The 20,481-nt window shown below is 32.8% G+C and overlaps 1 protein-coding gene across 1 annotated transcript; it reads left to right on the top strand.

Annotated features, from left to right (window-relative positions):
• The first annotated feature begins 1,624 nt into the window (after window positions 1-1,624).
• LOC106057657 (trifunctional enzyme subunit alpha, mitochondrial-like) lies at window positions 1,625-20,406 on the top strand. Its single transcript, XM_013214964.2, has 23 exons — window positions 1,625-1,773; window positions 3,013-3,063; window positions 3,259-3,326; window positions 4,156-4,289; window positions 5,629-5,767; window positions 5,999-6,118; window positions 6,855-6,957; window positions 8,426-8,495; window positions 9,214-9,269; window positions 9,515-9,633; window positions 10,262-10,318; window positions 10,420-10,529; window positions 11,133-11,205; window positions 12,167-12,264; window positions 12,394-12,529; window positions 12,866-12,952; window positions 14,051-14,138; window positions 14,837-14,958; window positions 15,952-16,147; window positions 17,189-17,300; window positions 18,837-18,927; window positions 19,191-19,245; window positions 19,758-20,406. The coding sequence occupies exons 1-23, from the start codon at window positions 1,707-1,709 to the stop codon at window positions 19,901-19,903; spliced, it is 2,298 nt and encodes a 765-aa protein (XP_013070418.2). The 5' UTR covers window positions 1,625-1,706; the 3' UTR covers window positions 19,904-20,406.
• The last annotated feature ends 75 nt before the right edge of the window (window positions 20,407-20,481 follow it).

Here is a 20,481-nt window from a genome sequence, read left to right as displayed (position 1 = left end):
TAAAAACAAAGCAAATTATACACTCAAAATGTTATGAGTGTAGTCAAAGGGGTTTTGAGTTTAAACTCCCCTCCAGTGGAGTTTGAAGCTAAAAAGTACCTCTTCAATATAAATAAAAGCAAATTGCTCACTCTAAAATCTATGAGCGTAGCCAAAGGGGTTTTGAGTTTAAACACCCCGCCAGGGGGGATTGAGGCTAAAAAGTACATCTTCAGTGTAAGAAAAAAAGCAAATTACGCACTCAAAATGCTATGAGCGTTGCCAAAAGGGGTTTTGAGTTTAAACCCCCATTCAGAGGGGTTTGATGCTAAAAAATACCTCTTCAATATAAATAAAAAAAAGCAAATTACACACTTAAATTATTTGAGCGTAGCCAATCCAATCGGAGGTTTTGAGTTTAAACCCCTCTTCTACAGATGGCTTTTTTAAAAAGTTTCAAACCCCTCCAGATGGTTTTGAGTTTAAGATCACCCTACAGAAAATTTTGAGGTGGAAAACCCCAAACAAATGATTTTGACGATAAAACTTCTCTTTTCAATATAAAATCTAAAGCAAACTACAGTCACTTAATTCCAAGAGCGTATTCAAGAGAGGTTACACATTTTTACCAGTGGCAGGGCTCCATTAATAAACTGCAGTGAATAGTCATCTGCCGAAATTGAAAAACACTAAATGTGGCTCAACAAAGATGGCTAAGATAGATTTTAGGAGTCAGTTATAGAGATCGGGTCTAAATCAAGGAAATCCTATGCCGAACTGGGAGTCGACCCCTTAGTAAGACTGTGAGAGAGCGACGCATGAGGTTTGCGGGACATGTTCTCCGACGAAATGAATTACGCATAAGAAGAATTGTAATGATATCCTAGAACAACTTGACGCCACTGATCATTCATGGCAGGTGGGAAGAGGCTTCAGACATTACCTGTGACAGATTTTTATGGAAACAGCTTGACGTCAAATGCTCCGAACAGCGCGGGATTCGAGGGTCTAAGTCAGTAAGAATAGCACATTACTGACATTAGGTTTTTGAAATAAAACTTTTTAATAGCAGGAAATTGCGCTGCAGATACCTCAGAATATGCATTTTGTTGGCTTTCAATATCAGAAATAGTGCTTGGCGGCGGGGCTTTGCCCCGCGCTGGGGGAGCTCCTAGCGCTCCCCCACTATAGCGCTCCCCCAGACCTCATTGCTAGTAATGGCGGGGAATCTACAATTTTTCCACTAACTCATGGAAGAACCTATTCTAGGGCACAATAAACGTCTTCCGAAAGAATGAAGGGTCAGAATGTAATAAAGATTATGTTTGCACACACACACATAAATACATATTAAAAAAAAAAATTCGCGGGGGGGGGGGGAGAGAAAAAAATCCCCCCTCCAACCCCCCCCCCCCCTTCCGAAAAAAAAAATTCTGGCTACGCACATGTCTAGATCTATAATCTATCTAGTAGATTTAGATTGCTACAAAGAAGTTGTAAATACTCTATAGATATATATAGATTCTATCTCAAACATCTATAGATATGTATGTAAGTATGTTGTATATAATGCATAAAAGAAATTATAGATCTATATAGATCATGGATCTATGTATATATATCTAGAATATAAATTGCTTCGTGAAAATTGGACCTCGTCATAATTTTGTATCCCAAGAGGTTGGGATCAAAGTTCAAGAGACAGTGTTGTCTGTGGGTATGAAAACATGGCTAGCTTACGACTGTGTATGTTGAGTCGAAATGTTAACTGTCGATTTAGGCCTAGCTTTGGAGGTATGATGTGAGAGTTTCATTTAAAATGTATTGTTTAATATATTTATTTTATTGGTGATACAAAATATTACTGAAGCCTATATAATTCACACAGAAAAAAAAATTAATTTAGATCTAGGATCAATAGATTTTTTGGCTTTTATTTCATTTTCACTTGCTTGGTTTCTGATTTCTGATTTATCTTTATCTAGATCTAGATTTAAATCTAAGCTCAAAATTATATATATAGAGAGCAATCATTTTTAAATCTGCTTTTTTAAAAATAGGGTACAAATTATGAAAGAGTCTATATTCTATATTATTATATTAATTTAAAATTTAAGGCTTAAGGAAGTTGTACTTAGACCTTTTAAAATGTATTTTTTTTTAGTTATTTCTGAACTTTGGACTTTGAATATTGCTTTGCTATTGTCATTGATAGATCTAACCTTCTAGGCATACAATAAAAAGCTTAGATTATAAATAATTTTATTCCCCAAGTCCAAGCCTATTTCAATAAAAAAAAGTCTTATCCCTCTCTAGATCTAGAATACTTGTTAGATTTCAAAATTATAATTTTATTTAAATGATAATGTTTAATGCTAAATGAATTTTAAAAAATCAACTATTTTTAACTAACTTTTAGACTTAAAAAAAGAAAAATTATGAATCTCAAAATTATAAGTAGTTTAGTTTTACTAAAAAAATATTTATTAATGCATAATTTTAATTAGAAAAAAAAGTTTCTTTAAGAAGGAAGTTCAATTTTTTGTTAACAAACTTTAAAAGTTTATAAAAATTTTCATCATGTGTTAGCAGTTGAAACGCACATCCTTATTTTCTGATCTTGTGATATCAACAGATTTGATTATCAAAAAATAATGCAATTAACAGCTATTTTGTCACAGTCTGGATTTGACAAAGGACCGGACAAGATGCTTGTAAAAACTATGCAGCCAATATCTGCACTTGAACATAGCAGGATTAGAACATTTTTTCCCCAAAAGCCACTGTAAAGCTACTCTGCAATATCATGATTGAGGTTAGAAGTGAAGTATTGCCAAGAAAGGCAATAAAATTACTGATAGGTTCCTTGCCAGTTTGCCACAAGTAAAACAAGAACCTTTTTGAACCTCATTTAATATTGTTAACAAAAGAACTGTAATATCCTTAGACTGCCAGGCTCACTACTTACATGACACATTAATATTTACATATTATTAAAGTCACCTGTATTAAAATGAAATCTTTTATTTATAGCCTTAAATCACAGTTTTCCTAGGCTTCTGTCTACAACAAGTACAATGAATGGTAAGTCTTTTTTTTTTTAATGAAAATATATCCTTACAATTTAAACAAACTGGTGGCAGAGAATATATAAGAAGGAAAAAAAGAAAGTAGAGCATAATAATCTGTTATAATGATGTGAATTCTAGTGTCCCTTTAGTTTGATTAAAACCCACTTGGAAACTTCAAATGTATATTAGCAGTATTTTATTTTGACAGGGAAATATCTCCAGCTAGATGTTCAAAATGATATTGCTGTCATTCGATTTGACAATCCAGATTCTAAAGTAAGTAATGTTGAGATAGACATTACAACACTCTACTCTGTTCACTTCTTGTAATAGTTTGGTTTCTAACACAAATTAAATGGTGTGATAAAGAAATGAGTATTTTTGTGTGTGTTTTTGCTTATCAAAACTTATCCAACTCAAAGGATGTGGTTGTAAGGGTTAAAGAGCAGAGCTAAGATACATAATCTTAGTGTTTCTAGTTCAGGTCTTATTAATCACATATATATTTGCTTCTTACCCAATAATGAAAGAACCAAATTTCAAAGAAAATGTGCCTTCATTTAATCATGGTTGAATTTGTCAAACCTAGAAAACTGGGAATTTGAATGTCAGAATTCTTCAAATGCCTCTGACTCCACTCAACTTTAATGGGTACCTAACATTAGTAAAGAAAAGTAAAAGTGGTTGGTCATTGTGCTGGCCAAATGACATCCTTGTTAACCATTGGCAGATGAAAGCAGATGAGCTTGACATCATCAGCCACATTGTTTGCAAGGTCTAAAAGTGACACTTTACAAACTCTTTATACTCACTTGCTACATATAGCTACTCTGACAAGCAGTATGCTCTTTATGGAGTAGGTCATTCCCTTTCTTGAAAGAAATGTTAACCTCCCTTTAGGATCTCTAGGGCTCAAAGCAAACTTTACTTATAACTAGTTAATATAAAGAAGGAGAAACATTTTTAACAGTATCATTTCAATTTGTTCTTTCATTGCTACATATATTTGCATATGTCATTGTGATTAAGGTAAATTATATTGAAAAAAAAACAACAAAAAAAAAAAGTTTACATTGAAACAATAACAAGTCATTGTTATTACCAGGTGAACACACTGTCTACTGCCATGCAAAGTGAATTTGAGGAAGTTGTTCGTCAGGTGAAAACTAATGACAAAATCAAAGGTGCTGTGGTGATTTCTAAAAAGCCAAATTGTTTTATAGCTGGAGCTGACATCAAGTAAGTGTGTGAATACATTTACATTGCAACCTATTTTTAATTAAACTGCATTTTATCCTGTTAAAAATTCAGAGAAAAAAAAATACAGCCTTACATCTTAAAAAAACTATAAAGAATAAGTCTATAGTGATTGGGTATCATATTTACAGATGAATTTAAAAATGATTTATCAAATGTAAGTGCTCCTTAAGGATCAAAACTACATGCTATAGACTTCCTGGCATTTATTCTGTTAATCTGAGCAGCAGTATTTTTTTTTTTTTTTTTTTTACTGATACCAGTATTAGAAATTGTATTGCAGGATTAGCAGACTTGTTGGTAGACACAAACACAGTAGAAACTTTCTAAAAAAAACAAGGCTAAAATAGAGCCTTTAAAACCCTAAGTAAACTATAGTTTTATTTTATATCCCCATCTAGAATTCTACTTTTCTCATGTAAAAATTGAGTGTCTGTTTCAAAGCCATTACAAAGTTTATGTACAAGGTCGTTTGAGCAGCATGACTAAAATAATATAGCTAGTGAAGAGCCTCAGCCTAGTTAGTGCTAATATGTCATGAACCACCAGTAATTTGTAGTTGTCTTTAAGGTTATATGCAGCTACTTACTGTGCACAATGTCAACAGAAACTTTTTCAAAACATTGAAAGAAAACATGTTCAATTATTTTAAATATTTCTCTACATCTAAGTTTATAATATACAAAACCATAATAAGACCAGCAGCAATGTATGGAAGTGAGACCTGGACACTAACAAAGACATCTGAAAATTTACTTAACACTTGGGAAAGAAAAATTCTTAGGAAAATCTATGGTGCCATACAGGATGAAACAGGGTGGAGGACACCACTAACCATGAGATATATCAATTGTATGAAGACCCACCAATAGTGAACAAAATAAAAAAGAACAGACTACGTTGGGCAGGTCACCTTGAAAGAATGTCAGACAACAGAGTATACAGGCAAAAACCAAAAGGCAGGCGACTCAAAGGCAGATCCCGAATGCGATGGATAATAGAAGCAGATCTGAAGCAGCTTGGGGTTAGGGCATGGAGACAAAAGGCCCAGGAGAGATCTGAATGGAAGGATGTGTTAAAGCAGGCCAGAGCCCTCCATGGGCTGTAGCGCCACTGGGATGGATGGATGGATGTAAAAAAAAGTTTTTGCGTTAATTATATATATTTCTTTTGGTTTACTATTTTAAGTTTTATTTAACTTCATCTGTTTAGATTTTTAAAAATATTGTATGGCGTTGTATTGATTTTAAGCTGTAAGTGCTATTTTATAATTTAATATTATTTTTCAGTATGCATCATATATGTTTGTGTTATGTTTCAGTATGATAGCTAGCTGTAAGTCCAAAGATGAAGTTAAAAAACTTTCTCAGAGAGGCCAGGAAGCCTTCCAAGCCATAGAAAGCAGTCAGAAACCCTTTGTCGCTGCTATTATGGGACAGTGTCTAGGAGGGGGTTGTGAGGTAGGGGATACTTGAAACAAATTTAATATATAGTATAGGTTTTTAAAATTCAGACGTTTTCATTGCACAGTTTGATGGTTAATACATTTTGAATAAGTTAGAGCTTTCCTATCTATATTAACTGGATCTTGAATATTTATCCAAAACTTAGACTTAGCAAATACAAAATTGTGTATGTTTTATACTATAGATAATAAGGTCTGAAAAGTGTACTTTACTCTTTTGATACAGCTAGCTCAGGCTTGTCATTATCGCATTGCAATGGCAGACAGAAAAACTGGACTTGGGCTACCAGAAGTAATGTTAGGACTTTTGCCAGGTGCTGGAGGTACACAACGTCTACCTAAATTGGTAATTTTAATTTTCTATTCTATACACCTCTAATTGACGTATACCGTATTGTCACAATAAATATATCCTTATCCATTACCCTTAGGTCGGTCACATGAAGTTCTCTGTTTGATGCAAACTTTTCAGTCTCATCCCAGTCAATCAATTTTATTTTCATGTCTGTTGCTTTTGGTTGATTTAACTTGCACATTGTCAGACTTTCCTTCAGAAATGAATCTTATTGTCTTAACCCAAATTTCCTGCAGGACTGAAGGTTTTGTTTCTATTTGCTGTATACTTATTGGTGTAGCTTAATCTTTTTTTTTTTTTTTTTTTATCAAGTGAACAAGATTGATTTATTTATTTATAAAATCCACTATTTTCATCTTGATTTATCAATAAATTTTTTCTAATTCCTGATTAGTCAATCAATTTATCAAATTCCATAGCTAGAAAATAATGTTTTTATTGTTTTTACTGTTATAGTACTTAATTGTGCCAGTTAAATGAGTTTTAAAAACAAGTTTTTTTTAGGCAGACAATTCATGTAAGCATTCTAATTAATAGTATAATTGCTATATTAATATATTGTAAAAGTTTTATTGTAAAATGTGTATTTAAATGATTGTGTATATTTATTTAAATGATTGCATATATTTATTTAAATGATTGTGTATATGTATTGAAATGATTTGAGTATATGTATTTAAAACAATCCACAAAGTGTTGTAATAACTGACATATTTGTTAACATCAGGTTTCAGTTCCAAATGCTCTAGACTTGATGTTAACAGGGAAAACGCTCAAAGCTGATAAAGCCAAAAAACTGGGTCTTGTTGACTTAACAGTACAACCTTTAGGTAAGTTTCTCTCTCTCTCTCTCTTTCTCTCTCTCTCTCTCTCTCTCTCATTATTTGGTCTTCAATTTTTGTTCCTAGTTAATTTGTTACTGAAAGTTACACAGAATGGGATGTTTCTTTTTTTTTTTTCATTTTTTATGACAATTTTATAACTGTTATAACACTTGACTCTAACTACATTGAACATGATACTAGCTTTCCTAGTCTTTCCATCTTTTGGATGACTGTCAAATCTGTTATCTTTTATTCCTGTGCATGGTCTGAGGCACCACTGTTGATTCATAACATGTCTCTATCCTCTGCTGCAATTCCGGTATCTGCAAAGTACAGATCAATCCCTTCTCTTTTGAATCTTTTTTAGCGGCCCCCGAAAGGGGAAAAGACGGTATTAGTTTTGTGCGAAATGTCTGTCCGTCTGTCCCGTTTAGATCTCGTAAACTAGAAAAGATATTGAAAATCCGACATCACAATATTTTAGACCATTCAAAGTTCTGATGCAACGGCTACTTTTTTTTTTCTGAAAGCGAAAAATCTAATTTTTAAAATCAGTTATGCAAGCAGTTTTTTAAAGAGAAAAAGCTAATTAGTATGCATTATAAGATAAACCTAAATTAAGACGAATAGTAATCTTATAAACATCATTTTCGTGAACTTTTTTTTATTGCAAATTTTTTTTTTTTTTTTTTGAGCATTCGAATAAGAGATTGGGCCTTTTCAAAACAATTACATCAAATATAAGACTTCAGTTAGGCCAGGAGAGGCGCGGTAGCTGAGCGGTAAAGCGCTTGGCTTCTGAACCGGGGGCCCCGGGTTCGAATCCTGGTGAAGACTGGGATTTTCAACTTCGGAATCCGGCGCCTCTGAGTCCATCCACCCAATGGGTACCTGATATTACTTGGGGAAAAGTAAAGGCGGTTGGTCGTTGTGCTGGCTACATGACACCATCGTTAACCGTAGGCCACAAAAACAGATGAACTTTACATCATCTGCCCTATAGACCACAAGGTCTGAAAGGGGAACTAGTTAGGCCAAGTTCACCTATCCTTTGATCTGCTGTACCGTTGGGGCACTACACAAGATCTGTCAACCTTCTTTCTCCATTCTTATCTCTCATTTGTCTTTGATATAATTTCATTTGGATGTTCTTTCTGAAAATATTGAAGCCTGCCTGGGTGGACCACTTCGGGGGCCGATTTTGAGTTTGTGTTTCCACACAAACTGTCTTTGTAATCTTGTTTAAACCTGATATGGTGTCATATAAGATATTTTTTGAAAGGCTTTTGGACTTTGAGAATTCAAGATATTTTATTGAAAGTTATTTTTTTTAAAGCCTTATTGATTCTTGAGGAAATTTGTTGTGACTAAAGGGACACTTTTCTCAAATAAAAACAAGTTTCCATCTTTATGCATTATCATGTCTGCTGTACATGTGGTACTTGATTTATTATCTCAAAATGTTTTCTTTTAGGTCCAGGTCTAAGTGACCCTGATACCAACTCATTAAATTATTTAGAACAAGTGGCCATCCAAACTGCAAGGTAAACATTTTTTCATTGCTCATGGACAACTGGTCTACAGTCATTTCATGTTAATCCAAAATGTACATAATTTATTTAGGATTTTATTGTAAGGCAGAGATTAATCTTTTTTTTTTATGCAATAATAGAATATATCTAACAACTTAGACGTTGAACAAAAATCCAAAGAGCATTATGTTGAACTGAAATGAATCTAATTTTTTTAAAGTATATGGTTAGATTTAACTAGCCATAAAAACAAATCTTGAATACAATAAATGTAATTCATGATGCTTTTTGATGCTATTTGGAGTGTCAACTCAAGATGTTTCAGTATTGCTTAGCATGAAGCTTTGTATGTTTCCTGACACAAAATATAAGCAATAAATGTAAAGAAATGACTTTTTGTTTTTCATTTAGAGATTCAAATTTTTAAATCTTTTAGCAACAAAATAATTTGTCCGTTTACATTCTGTCCAAGTTTTGTGCATTAAAATATTTCCTGCCATTTCTATCATGGTTTCAGTTGTATCTTAATGTGTCAACTGAATTTATTTATTAGTGTTTTCTCTTCTTTTGAACCTTGTTGATGAAGGCTGAATATTTGAAATTTTAGTGTTTAATTAAGTTCACTCAACTCACAAAAACAGAACTGCCATAAACCAACCATAAACAGCTAGTTTTTTTCTTAACATTATTACATCAATAGAATATTGTTTAACACAATTTTGTATTTTAGAGACTTGGTTTCTGGGGCATTGAAAAAAACACCAAAGAAAAAAGCTCTTCCAGACAGTAAGAACATTTTAATTAATATTTTTTTCTTTGACTAATAAAAATTCCAAATTGAAATTTATTTTGCTTGCTCAAAATCTTAATTTACAATTATTTTTACTTAACATTTTTTTTTGCTTAAAAAAACTATCTGTTATGATCTTGAAATACTTAAGTTTTCTATTCGTAGAGAATGCACTTTTAATTGAAATGTTTAGATAATAATAATAATGCTGAGCTGTTTCAATTACTTTTTATGACTATAGAAGTCATGGACCTAATGTTGAAGTATGATGTAGGCAGAAACTTTGTCTTCAATAAAGCTAAAACACAAGTCATGAAGTTATCTAGGGGATTGTATCCTGCACCCCTCAAGATTATTGAGGTAAATGATCTTCTTGTTAAATTAAGATTGTTTTGTGAGATATGTGTTTTAAAACCACAAATTAAGTATAAAGAAGGAAACATTTTTGTGAGAGTATTTAAAAAAAAAAAATTTTCACTTGTTTATGAAAAGAAGTACTTTCTGACATCTAGTACTTAACTTACTTACTTACTTAGACTTAGGTCCTCCTGCGCCATTTGGCGCATTGGGCAGCAAGCTGTCTTCACAAAGATCTGTCACTGGCAATGTCTGAAGCATCTTCCCACCTGTTGTCCACTGTTCTGAGGTCCTCCATGAAGGTGTGGCGTCAAGTTATACGAGAACATCCCTGTTTGCGCTTTCCTTGTATTGGCCTCCATGGAATGGGTAGCTCATTTTGTCAAGAGAACATGTCCCGCAAACCCCATGCGACACTCTGTCACAACCTCACTAAGTGTTCGACTCCCAGTTCGACATAGGATTTCCTTGTTTAAGACCCAATCTCAGCCATTTTTGTTAAGCCACATTTGGTAACAGGGTAACAAAAATAATTAAATTTCTATGGAAAAAGTAGATCATATAATATATAAATTGAATTTCATCAGTAAAAATATAAAAAATCACTTTCTTTTTCATTCTATTTTTCAAGGTAGTTAAAAAAGGTGTTGAAAAAGGACCAAAGGCTGGTTACCCTGCAGAAGCAGAAGTAAGAGTTACTCATCATTATAGTCTGCTCTTCATTTTATGGGCAAACTTAATAATATTTAGCTTGATTGAGCATCTGTTTTTTTTTTCTTTTTCTTTTAGGCATTTGGAGAGTTGGCAATGACCTCTCAGTCTAAAGCTCTGATTGGTCTTTATCATGGACAGACTGCTTGTAAAAAGAATCCATTTGGAAAACCACAAAAAACTGTGAAGTAATTTTTTTTTTATTTGTTGTTGTTGTTGACTATGTACATCTTGAAATGAAGCTAATAATTTTTTATTTCCCCCATTAGGCTGGGTGTTTCCTCAGGCTTTTAAAAAAAATATATAGTCCCCGCATTTTAAAGGAGTTTTCGGTCATGTCAATTTTCTCCAATACTGACATAAAAGGAAACATCTGGGTCTGAAGACTGTAACCGGAATATCCATGGGACAAGGTGGGGTTGGCCAATGGTCCATTCTCCGCCATCCATAGAGCTCTCCAAATGGAACTTTTCTGCAGTAGAAAGCTTAAAGTGGACTGTGCCCTGGCTATGCCCTAAGTTAGTCAACAATCACAAAGAAACCGTAAACCATATCCTCTTTGAATGCCCCTCCCTAATCCACCTTAGGCAGACCCTACTTCCACTACAGCCCAACATAACCAACACCCTGTACGGCAGTGCTGAACAACTGAAGAAAACAGCACACTTTTTTTCCTTAGCCCAGTCTGCAAAAGAGCTCACAGCTCAGCAGCAATAAAGCTGGCTAGAAGAAGAAGAAGATTTCCCCATTGTTATTGCATTCTATGGCAAATGTATTTTTTTTCTGCACAGGACTATTGGTGTGTTGGGAGCTGGACTCATGGGTGCTGGAATAGCTCAGGTTTCCATTGATAAAAATATGAAGGTAAATGCAGCATTGATTATTTTGTTTAGATATGCATGATAACATCTTTGATGTAAGAAGAACATGAGACTCTTTAAAGTAATCAACAAAGAACTTCAAACTCATGTGTTACAACATTTTTTTGGCTTTTTTCTTTTTTCCCCATTTCAATACACTTTCATACCATTCCACATTAACACCTAGCTTTCCACTGACCATTTTAATGTTTTTGGTTGTCTCTTGTATCAATATAGCTATTTAGTTTGTCATACTATTTGATCATTGGCTATCTAATTTGTCATACCATTTGGTAATCAGCTATGTAGTTTGCATGTGTAATGGGTAGCTATCAATATTTTTATATTAATGCATGCAGTCTGGCTATCTTATAATATATCAATTAATTGCAATGTAAACAGCTAAATGTTCTGTTATGTTCTTACTACCTGGCTTTTTATAATGATGGTTTCAATACTCTTGATTATCAAACCAATAGTCTTGAGTACAAAATTTGATAAATACTGTACGTTTAATTTGGGACTAAATATGAATGTTTTCACAAATAGCCCTCTCCTACAATTGCAATGGGATGAGTAGTGGTAAGGCTCTTGGCTTCTGAACTGGAGATCCTGGGTTTGAATCCTGGCAAAGACTAAGATTTTTACTTTTGGGATCTTTAGGGCGCTTCTGAGTCCACCCAGCCTTAATAGGTACATGGCATCAGTTAGGGAAAAGTAAAGGCGGTTGGTCGTGCTGGCTCCATGACACCTTAGTTAACCATGGGCCTTAGAAAGAGATGATCTTTACATCATTTGCCCCAAATATCACAAGGTCTGAAAGGGGAACTTTACTTTTTACTATTACAAATGCAATGTGGATTTGTAAAGAGTAATTCTAATGGTAGATTAACTAATGTATCAGGAGTTATATGTTAAATGTTAATATATTATATATATTATATATGTTATATAATACTCTTCAGGTTTTATTGAAAGATATGTCTTTGAAAGGACTTGCAAGAGGACAAGATCAAATACAAAAAGGATTTGATGGAGCAGTCAAGAAAAAGAAAATCTCAGCGTAATTTAGTTTAAAATATTTTTATTTAGACTTACAAATTCAAAGTTGGGAATAAACTTGTTCTCCCCAACTTTGTTAAGAAATAGATTACTGTCTTTGTATACTGATGTATCTTGTTGTGACACTTAGGTTTGAACGAGAAGTCATTCTGTCCAACCTTGATCCTACACTAACATATGATAGATTTAGCTCATGTGACATGGTCATAGAAGCTGTGTTTGAGGATATCAACATTAAACATAAAGTCATTAAGGAACTTGAAAAGGTGTGTACAATGTGCCCTTTTTTTTTTAGACTTTGAAACTTGACTATTAAAAGTGTTCCAGCTACCAAAATATGTTAGTAATGATTAGATGATGGTCATAGTTAAGTGAGGTAAAGTTACCATGATCTTTTATTTGCTTTAAAAAATGATACAAAACAAGGTGATGTAGGAAAATAAGCATTTTGTCAGTTGTATTATAAAGAAAATTTCTTAGAAATATTGACATAGATTTAAGCTACTAGTTTAATATTGCAAGATACACACTAGGACATTATTATATAAATGGTATTTGTTGAACATAATCTGCCATTAATGGCTTACTTGTCTTCTCTACAGTTCACAACACCAGAATGTATATTTGCATCAAACACATCAGCACTTCCTATCTCTAAAATAGCAGAGGGACATTCTCGACCAGACAAGGTACAGAAAAGTCCTTTTTTTTTTTTTATTTTTTTTTAATTTTTATTTGATGATTATGCCCCAGTTCTGTGTCAGAATACTATAGAGCATAAATTGAATATCTCTTTTAAGACAAATAGTTACACAAGAAGTTGTAGTATCATACATCTTATGTTAATTATTCAGGAAAACTTCCTATAAAAATAGATCTACCTCATATGAATATATGTTTATATAAACTTGAAATGCTGCTTACCTTTCTTAACCCGCTAGCTCTGATTTCTGGTTTGAAAAATTAAAAAAAAAAAGAAAATATAAAATCTAGTAATACTAATAAATAAATAACATAAAAAAATGTAACAATATGTATAATACCTTATGAATAAAAAAAAAACTTTAAAAATACTACAGTTTCTGGGAGGAGGGTTATACACTAATGTATGGGCACTTTGTTTGCAAAACTCTCAGAAAAAAACATATTAAAAAAGCTTTACACATCTGGTTTTCATTTTAAAAAAAGTCACCAATCTCTTGTTCTGAATATACATGAAGAGCTCTTCTAATAGGAAAGTAAAAACAAATGCATTAGGACTTGATGTCTACTGTGCATCCTATTGTGGTAGGAGCTAGTGAGTTTAACACCTTCTTAAAAACAGAAATAAAAACAATTACGGGAGATAGCTCATTGTTTCACTGAAACTAGCAAAGGGAACTACTTTTGGGGGAAAAAAGAAAAACATGAAAGGAGCTATTTTATGTCAACGTTACGTTTTAGTTTGGACTAAAGAATATCAGAAAGAGATTATTCAAAGGTGAGAGTGACTAAGAAAGTATAAAAAAAATTGTAACGAATATATAGAAGAGTGAGCTACAAGAGGCATGGAGGGATGAGTTAGTAACAAGATTACTAGAAAGACAGATTACATGAGAAAGATGGAGGGAGAGATAGTAGTATAGATGGAGGAAATCACATTGGGATCTAAAGAATCTCTTAAGTATGAAGTGTCTTTCAACAAATATTTTGATTTCTGAATTCCTTTCTCACTATGTAAATTCCTATTCTTACCTTTTTGTTTGCTATGGCAGGTTTATCTTTTATGTACAATTTCTATGACTCAGGTTATTGGAATGCATTACTTCTCTCCTGTGGACAAAATGCAACTTTTGGAAATCATCACAACAGATAAAACTTCCAAAGAAACAGCAGGTATGTCATTTTTCCTTTATAGAATATTCTTAGAAAAAAGTAAAGTTACTCCTTTCAGACCTTTGTGGTCTATAGGGCTGATGATGTAAAGGTCATCTATTTCAGTGGCATACGGTTAACAAGGGTTTAATGTGGCTAGAACAACGATCAACTGCCTTTACTTCTCCCCAACTAAAGTAATGTTAGAGCTGGGTGGACTCAAAGGCACCCTACGATCTCAAAATTAAAAATCCCAGTCTTTACCAGGATTTGAACACCGGACCTCGGTTCGGAAACCAAGCGCTTTACCGTTCAGCCACTCCTCCTCCAAACATACAGTAACACTTATTAGAGTGCTTCAGGTTCCTCTTCACTTACTTAATAAACAAATTTATGTTATAAAGTGCCCCTTTCAGACTTTGCGATCTATAAGGCAGATGATTTAAATCTCATCTGTTTCTATGGATAATGGCTAACGAATGTTCTTAAGCAGGGCTAATTTATAGAATTCAGGATAGAAAAATTATAGAAAAATCAGGACTATTGTGGAGTTTTGTTTAGACTCATTTAGAAATCTCTTACTCTGGACAGTTGTGTTTTTTTTTAGGTCTTTTTTAGTATCATTAATTTTAGACATACCAAATATCAATAGTTAGCTCAAAACTATACAAACTCTTGGTGTGTTCTGATGAATATATTCTAAATCCATTGCCCTACAGCTGCAGCAGTTGATGTTGGCCTGAGGCAAGGTAAAGTTGTCATCACTGTGAAAGATGGACCAGGGTTCTATACCACTAGAATGTTAGCACCAATCATGATAGAGTTTATTAGAGTGCTTCAGGTTCGTCTTCACATAATTGGCTTAGTCATTTGATCTCTTCTTGTGTTTGTGAACTTTTCATGTATTCTAAAAAAAATAGATAATAAGAATTTACCACTGATATTGCAAGGGTTATTTTATCATTCTAACAAAAAATGTAAACACATTTTGTTTTTCAGCAATGAATGATAGCAATATATATTGCACTCTTCCTTAATCTTTTTTGTTTTTTCTGTTCAGATATCAATATGCCTAACTTTTAGCAGATCATGTAGCTTTTTTTTTTTTTCTTTATTTTATACATGAAAAAACAAAAACTTGGTTGAACTTGCTGCTTCATTGCCAGTTTCTGTGATGTAACTATTAATCTCCAGCTGTTGAGTTTTTTCAGAATACCTAGAGCTGTCTTTTGAAAACTGTTCTACTGTCATAATGTTTTTAAACTAATGGTCAAACATTTTAACAGTTCAAAAAAATTCAACTTTTTTATTCGTTACCAAATTAATGGAGATCTCATTCTCTAAACAGTAAAAAAAAGTAGTTGATTGGAATGTGATGCTACCATATTTACTACTTCTAGGGCATGATTGGGGAGGATGACAGTAAATCAATAAAAATGTTTACCATAGCAGACAAAATATTACAAAAGAGAAAAAAAAAATGTGCTGAAATTTTCTGAGACAAAATAGAGGTTGAAAAATTGCTTTCGCATGTTTGACATTTCAGGAGCATATCATTATTATGATGATATTTGCCTTATACAAACATATGTTTTTATACTAAAGTTCTGATTCAAATTGTATAACTTAAACAGTTATTACAAATAGAAAGAAAGAGAATTAAAACTTGCCATTGTTTAAAAGAACAAAACTTAAAATGCTAACATACACAATATTTCAGATATTTAAAAAAAGTGACATGTATGTAATCTTGGAATCTTTTTCATCCATGTATTATGAGTATCTAGTATCTAGTTTAGCTTTAGTGTATGCATTGCTTCTTTCATCTCTCTAGGAAGGCACAAGTCCTAAGAAGTTGGATACCCTAGCTAAAGATTTAGGTTTCCCAGTAGGTGTGTCCTCCCTCTCAGATGAAGTAGGTTTAGATGTGGCTGCCCATGTAGCTGAAGATCTCTCAAAAGCATTTCCAGATCGGTTCAAAGGAGGTAATCCTGAAGTTCTTAAAACAATGGTTGCTCAGGGATTTTTAGGTAAGTTATCCTTCTTATGAGCATAAGGTTATAAATATGGAAAATCTAATATTTACAACAAAAACATTCAATATAGATGATTTTTGGACTTCAAATTTTGTAAGACTGTAACTGGTGTAATAAGGTATAACCCTAACTATTATGGTATTATGCTAACCTTGATTATATTTTATCAATCAATATAATGACCAACTTTGACTTTACTAACAACTGCAATCTTCTATCTAGAGTGCATTTTAAAAGAAATCTTTTAACAAGCTACATATTTACATTTATTACATTTTTACTATTTATATGTTTAAAAATGTATTACATTATTCTTGTCAATGGTATTTTCAGCAGTATATTAAAATTCTGAAGTTAAAACTGTATTTTTTGCTAGTGATCTCTGTACTCCTATATGGTTCTGAAATTTGGACACTGAGGCTGAAAGCAGAATTGAAGCCTTTGAAAATAAATGCTACAGAAAATTTTTTGGGTATCGAATTCCAGAAAAAGAAGACAAATGACTTTGTATTTTTACAACTCGACACTCTGGGTGGCAAAAAGGTGGAACTCCTCAATACTGTGAAGAGTTGAAAGCTGAGCTGGTTCAGTCTAATGGTAAGACATGACTCGCTGTCAAAAGTCATCCTTCAATTGGAAGGAGCATGAAAAAAGGGTCATCCAAAGAAAAGCTGGCTGGACAAAGTAAAAGAATGGTCCGGCTTCTCTCTGAGATATCTTGCTGACCAGGAAAAGTGAAGAGATTTGGTGACAAGAACTGTCACAGCATGCCTTGGATGAAATTGAAGGGATAAATGATGAGATAATTATGATGTTTTTAAAAATAACGTGACCTGTCAAGTGCATTAACAAAATGTGACTTTTATTTTATTTCTTTTTGTATCTCAAGCTAGTTTATACTAAAACCATGTGAGACTTGTAGAGGTCATTGAAGTAAATCCTCATGGAAATCAGTGTACCTTTGTTTTACGGGTAGTGTCACCCTAGTTCAGTGTACCTTTGTTTTATGGGCTATATCTCTTCTCTGTGTTGCAGGCCGTAAGTCTGGTAAAGGTTGGTTTCTGTATGAGGAAGGAAGTAAAGACAAACCAGAAAATCCACAAGCTCTAGAAATTCTGAAACAGTTTCACATTCCTCCAGCTGCTGGGTAAGAAAACTAGTTTAGCCCTTAATGTATTCTTAAAGGCAGTGATTTCTGCCAAACTTGTGAATCACAGTCTGATTTGCTGTCTGGTCTTTTGTGACAATTCGTCAGCACATCTGGTGTCATCCATCCATCCATCCCAGTGGCGCTACAGCCCATGGAGGGCTCTGGCCTGCTTTAACACATCCTTCCATTCAGATCTCTCCTGGGCCTTTCGTCTCCACGCCCTAACCCCAAGCTGCTTCAGATCTGCTTCCACATCATCTATCCATCGCATTCGGGGTCTGCCTTTGGGTCGCCTGCCATCTGGTGTCAATTTTGCTTAATTCTGTAATGTGCAGTAGTGACTCTAGAAAGTTCAGGGACCTCTGCCCTCTTTACTTTTTGTTTACATAAATGCAGATTTTTTATACAAGAGTGTGAACACTGGTTTGTGCCTTTTATTTAGGGAATGTGAAAGTAATCTATAATTCAAGCATTTAAGCTCTGCAGATAGATGCAAGTCTGTGAGTCACACAAACATGTTTTGTGAAAGAAAAAGGAAAGTGATGGTTTTGACAATCTTTGATATGTTTTAATTTATAAATAATTAATATATTATCATTGATTGATGTTGTCAATTGAATAATAGCAATATTAGTTCTAGAGCTAGAAAGTCTATTTATTTTTCCTTCCAAGAGCAGTTAATGCATTAAGTTAAATAATATCTAGATCTAGTTAAAATTAGGTCTACATCTAGATAGATATCTAGGTCTATTTATTTAAAAGGAAAAAAGTTAAATCTGTGTTTAGATTAGACCTAGCAGTCACTGTAAGAAGTGCAAGAATGGTGTGATGCAAAACTGGTTATATCTAGATCTTCTTTCAGTATTGTTGAAGGGAATGACGTAGGAACCAGTTAAAAACTCATTCTATCGTAGTCCAGTATTTTTTCAGATTTGAAGAATTTAATGTCCAATTTATTAACTATTAATGTTTCTAATCCTCTAAGGAAAAAAAAAAGATATATTGTTTATTATAACAACTTTTTACTCAGAATCTAAATATATCAATAACTCCAATTGAAAAACCATAACGTTCCCTTTAAGTTGGCCAAAGTATTTTTAATATATTTGATTCTATAAGTTCTTCAAATTTAAGGTTATAGTTTTTTCTTTTTGAAATAATTTCTAATATAATTTTATTTCTAGTGAAAACATCATAGTAGCTGTTTTGAAGTTAATTACAACCTAAATATGAAAATAAATTAATTAAACTTGATGACTCCATACTGATTAGATGTAACATCTACAGTTGTTCACTTTCTGTGACGCTTTACAAGCATCAAAAATAATTTTGAAGAGATAATTCAAGTGCTTAAGCAAAAGTTTGCATTTAAAATCCTTCAAAGAACTGTCTTTGAACTTGAGTCTAGAGGACTAGGAAAAAAAAGGAGCACTTCTATGAACTACACAATACAGATTGACCATAGAAAAATGTGGTGGCATCTAAATCACCTACCATATTCAGATGTATGTATCATAACATATTATTTGACAGAATCACAGATGAAGACTTGAAATATCGTCTGCTCTATAGACTAGTCAATGAAGCTGTATTGTGTTTACAAGAAGGAATCCTTTCTAATCCAGTGAGTAATGTTTTATCATCATTTATCTTGAAGGCAACCCAATCTCCAAATTTTTGTTCAACTTGAGCTCAGAATGTTGATAGGTTGCATTGCTGATTCTTTCTTAGAAACTTATTTTATTTAAAAGATATATGTTTAGTATCTTTATGGGTTAAATTTTAGGTTGGCTTAATGATATATGTTAACAGGCTAAATGATATATGTTAACAGGCTAAATGATATATGTTACAACTAAAAAGCTCCATTCATTTAATTTTCAACAGCTTGATGGAGACATTGGAGCAGTATTTGGTATTGGATTCCCTCCATTTTTAGGAGGTAGGCCAAATTACTTTTTATTTTTTTGTTTCACAAACTTTATATAGCTAGGTTTTTGTTTTATTTATTATTAGACCACCAAAGAAATGTTTTGAGATGTTGAATATTGAAACTTTTGGCTTTAAAATAACATTTCTTTCTGTGGACTGCAATAATTGACCTTGTTAATGTTAATAAATTGTATTATCTGAGTATTGATTGATTAATTCCTACGGTAAATGACAAAATACCAGGATAATTTCATTGTATCATTCTTTACAAATTAAATATTTCAAATGTTAACATGATACCTTAGCTTGTATTTATTTAAATATCAAAGAGAAAAAGTTTTGTAAGATCTTTTAGGCCTAGACCAATGTAATGTAAATAAAAACTACCCATAAAGAAACCAGAGTATATATAGGATAAATTTAGTAGACTTCCTTCAATAAATTGTACTTCTGCTATTAAGTCTTATTGCCATCATAAAAACTAGAAGTGTCTTTGAATAACTTTTGCTCTGATTTAATCAGGTCCCTTTAGATACCTTGACATCCATGGAGCTAAGCCAGTTGTTGAACGAATGTTGAAGTATCGTGATTTGTTTGGTGCTCAGTTTGAACCTTGCCAACTCCTGAAGGACCATGCCAATGACTCTAGCAAGAAGTTTCATCAATAATGCTAGCTCAACCAGACCCACAGTGTTGACCAGATAGTTGAAGGCAGTGTAAGCTATAAATTTGCCCTCTATGTGCCATGATGTACAGTCACATTCTTGATCAATAAATAGTTTTGACAAATTTTTGTGATAAAACAATTTTTATACATTGTCCATATATTATATACTAAATAATGATGTGATGGAGCTTAGCTTTGTTATTTGTTTATGTGATTTATAACGATGTGTACATTTACTCTGAAGACTGTTTTAGGATTGACTCATCCTTTACTTCATTATCACTGGTGACATGCCTAGTTGCTTTTTAAAACCTATGTTGGCATTGTACTCTTATTAAATGTATAGTCATTAGCTACTTAACAAATTACAGCACAAACTGCTAGGCTGCCGTCATTGATAATGGTAAAGTGCCATGTTATGTTTATTTATTGACATTTTCTTTAAAGAGTTCATACATTTTTCTTTACCTTTTATTGAAAATTAAAAATTTTCTTTTTGTAATATTCAGTTTTCTTTTAGTTTATTGGCTCTAATAAATGTTTTGTATTTAATGTGGAGTTAAAGTACACGAGGGAGAG

This window comes from Biomphalaria glabrata, chromosome 5 (genome assembly GCF_947242115.1).
Source record: "Biomphalaria glabrata chromosome 5, xgBioGlab47.1, whole genome shotgun sequence".
Taxonomy (NCBI): Eukaryota; Metazoa; Mollusca; class Gastropoda; family Planorbidae; genus Biomphalaria; species Biomphalaria glabrata.
Note: the sequence above shows the minus strand (reverse complement) of the source record. Positions and strands in the feature narration are given on the sequence as shown.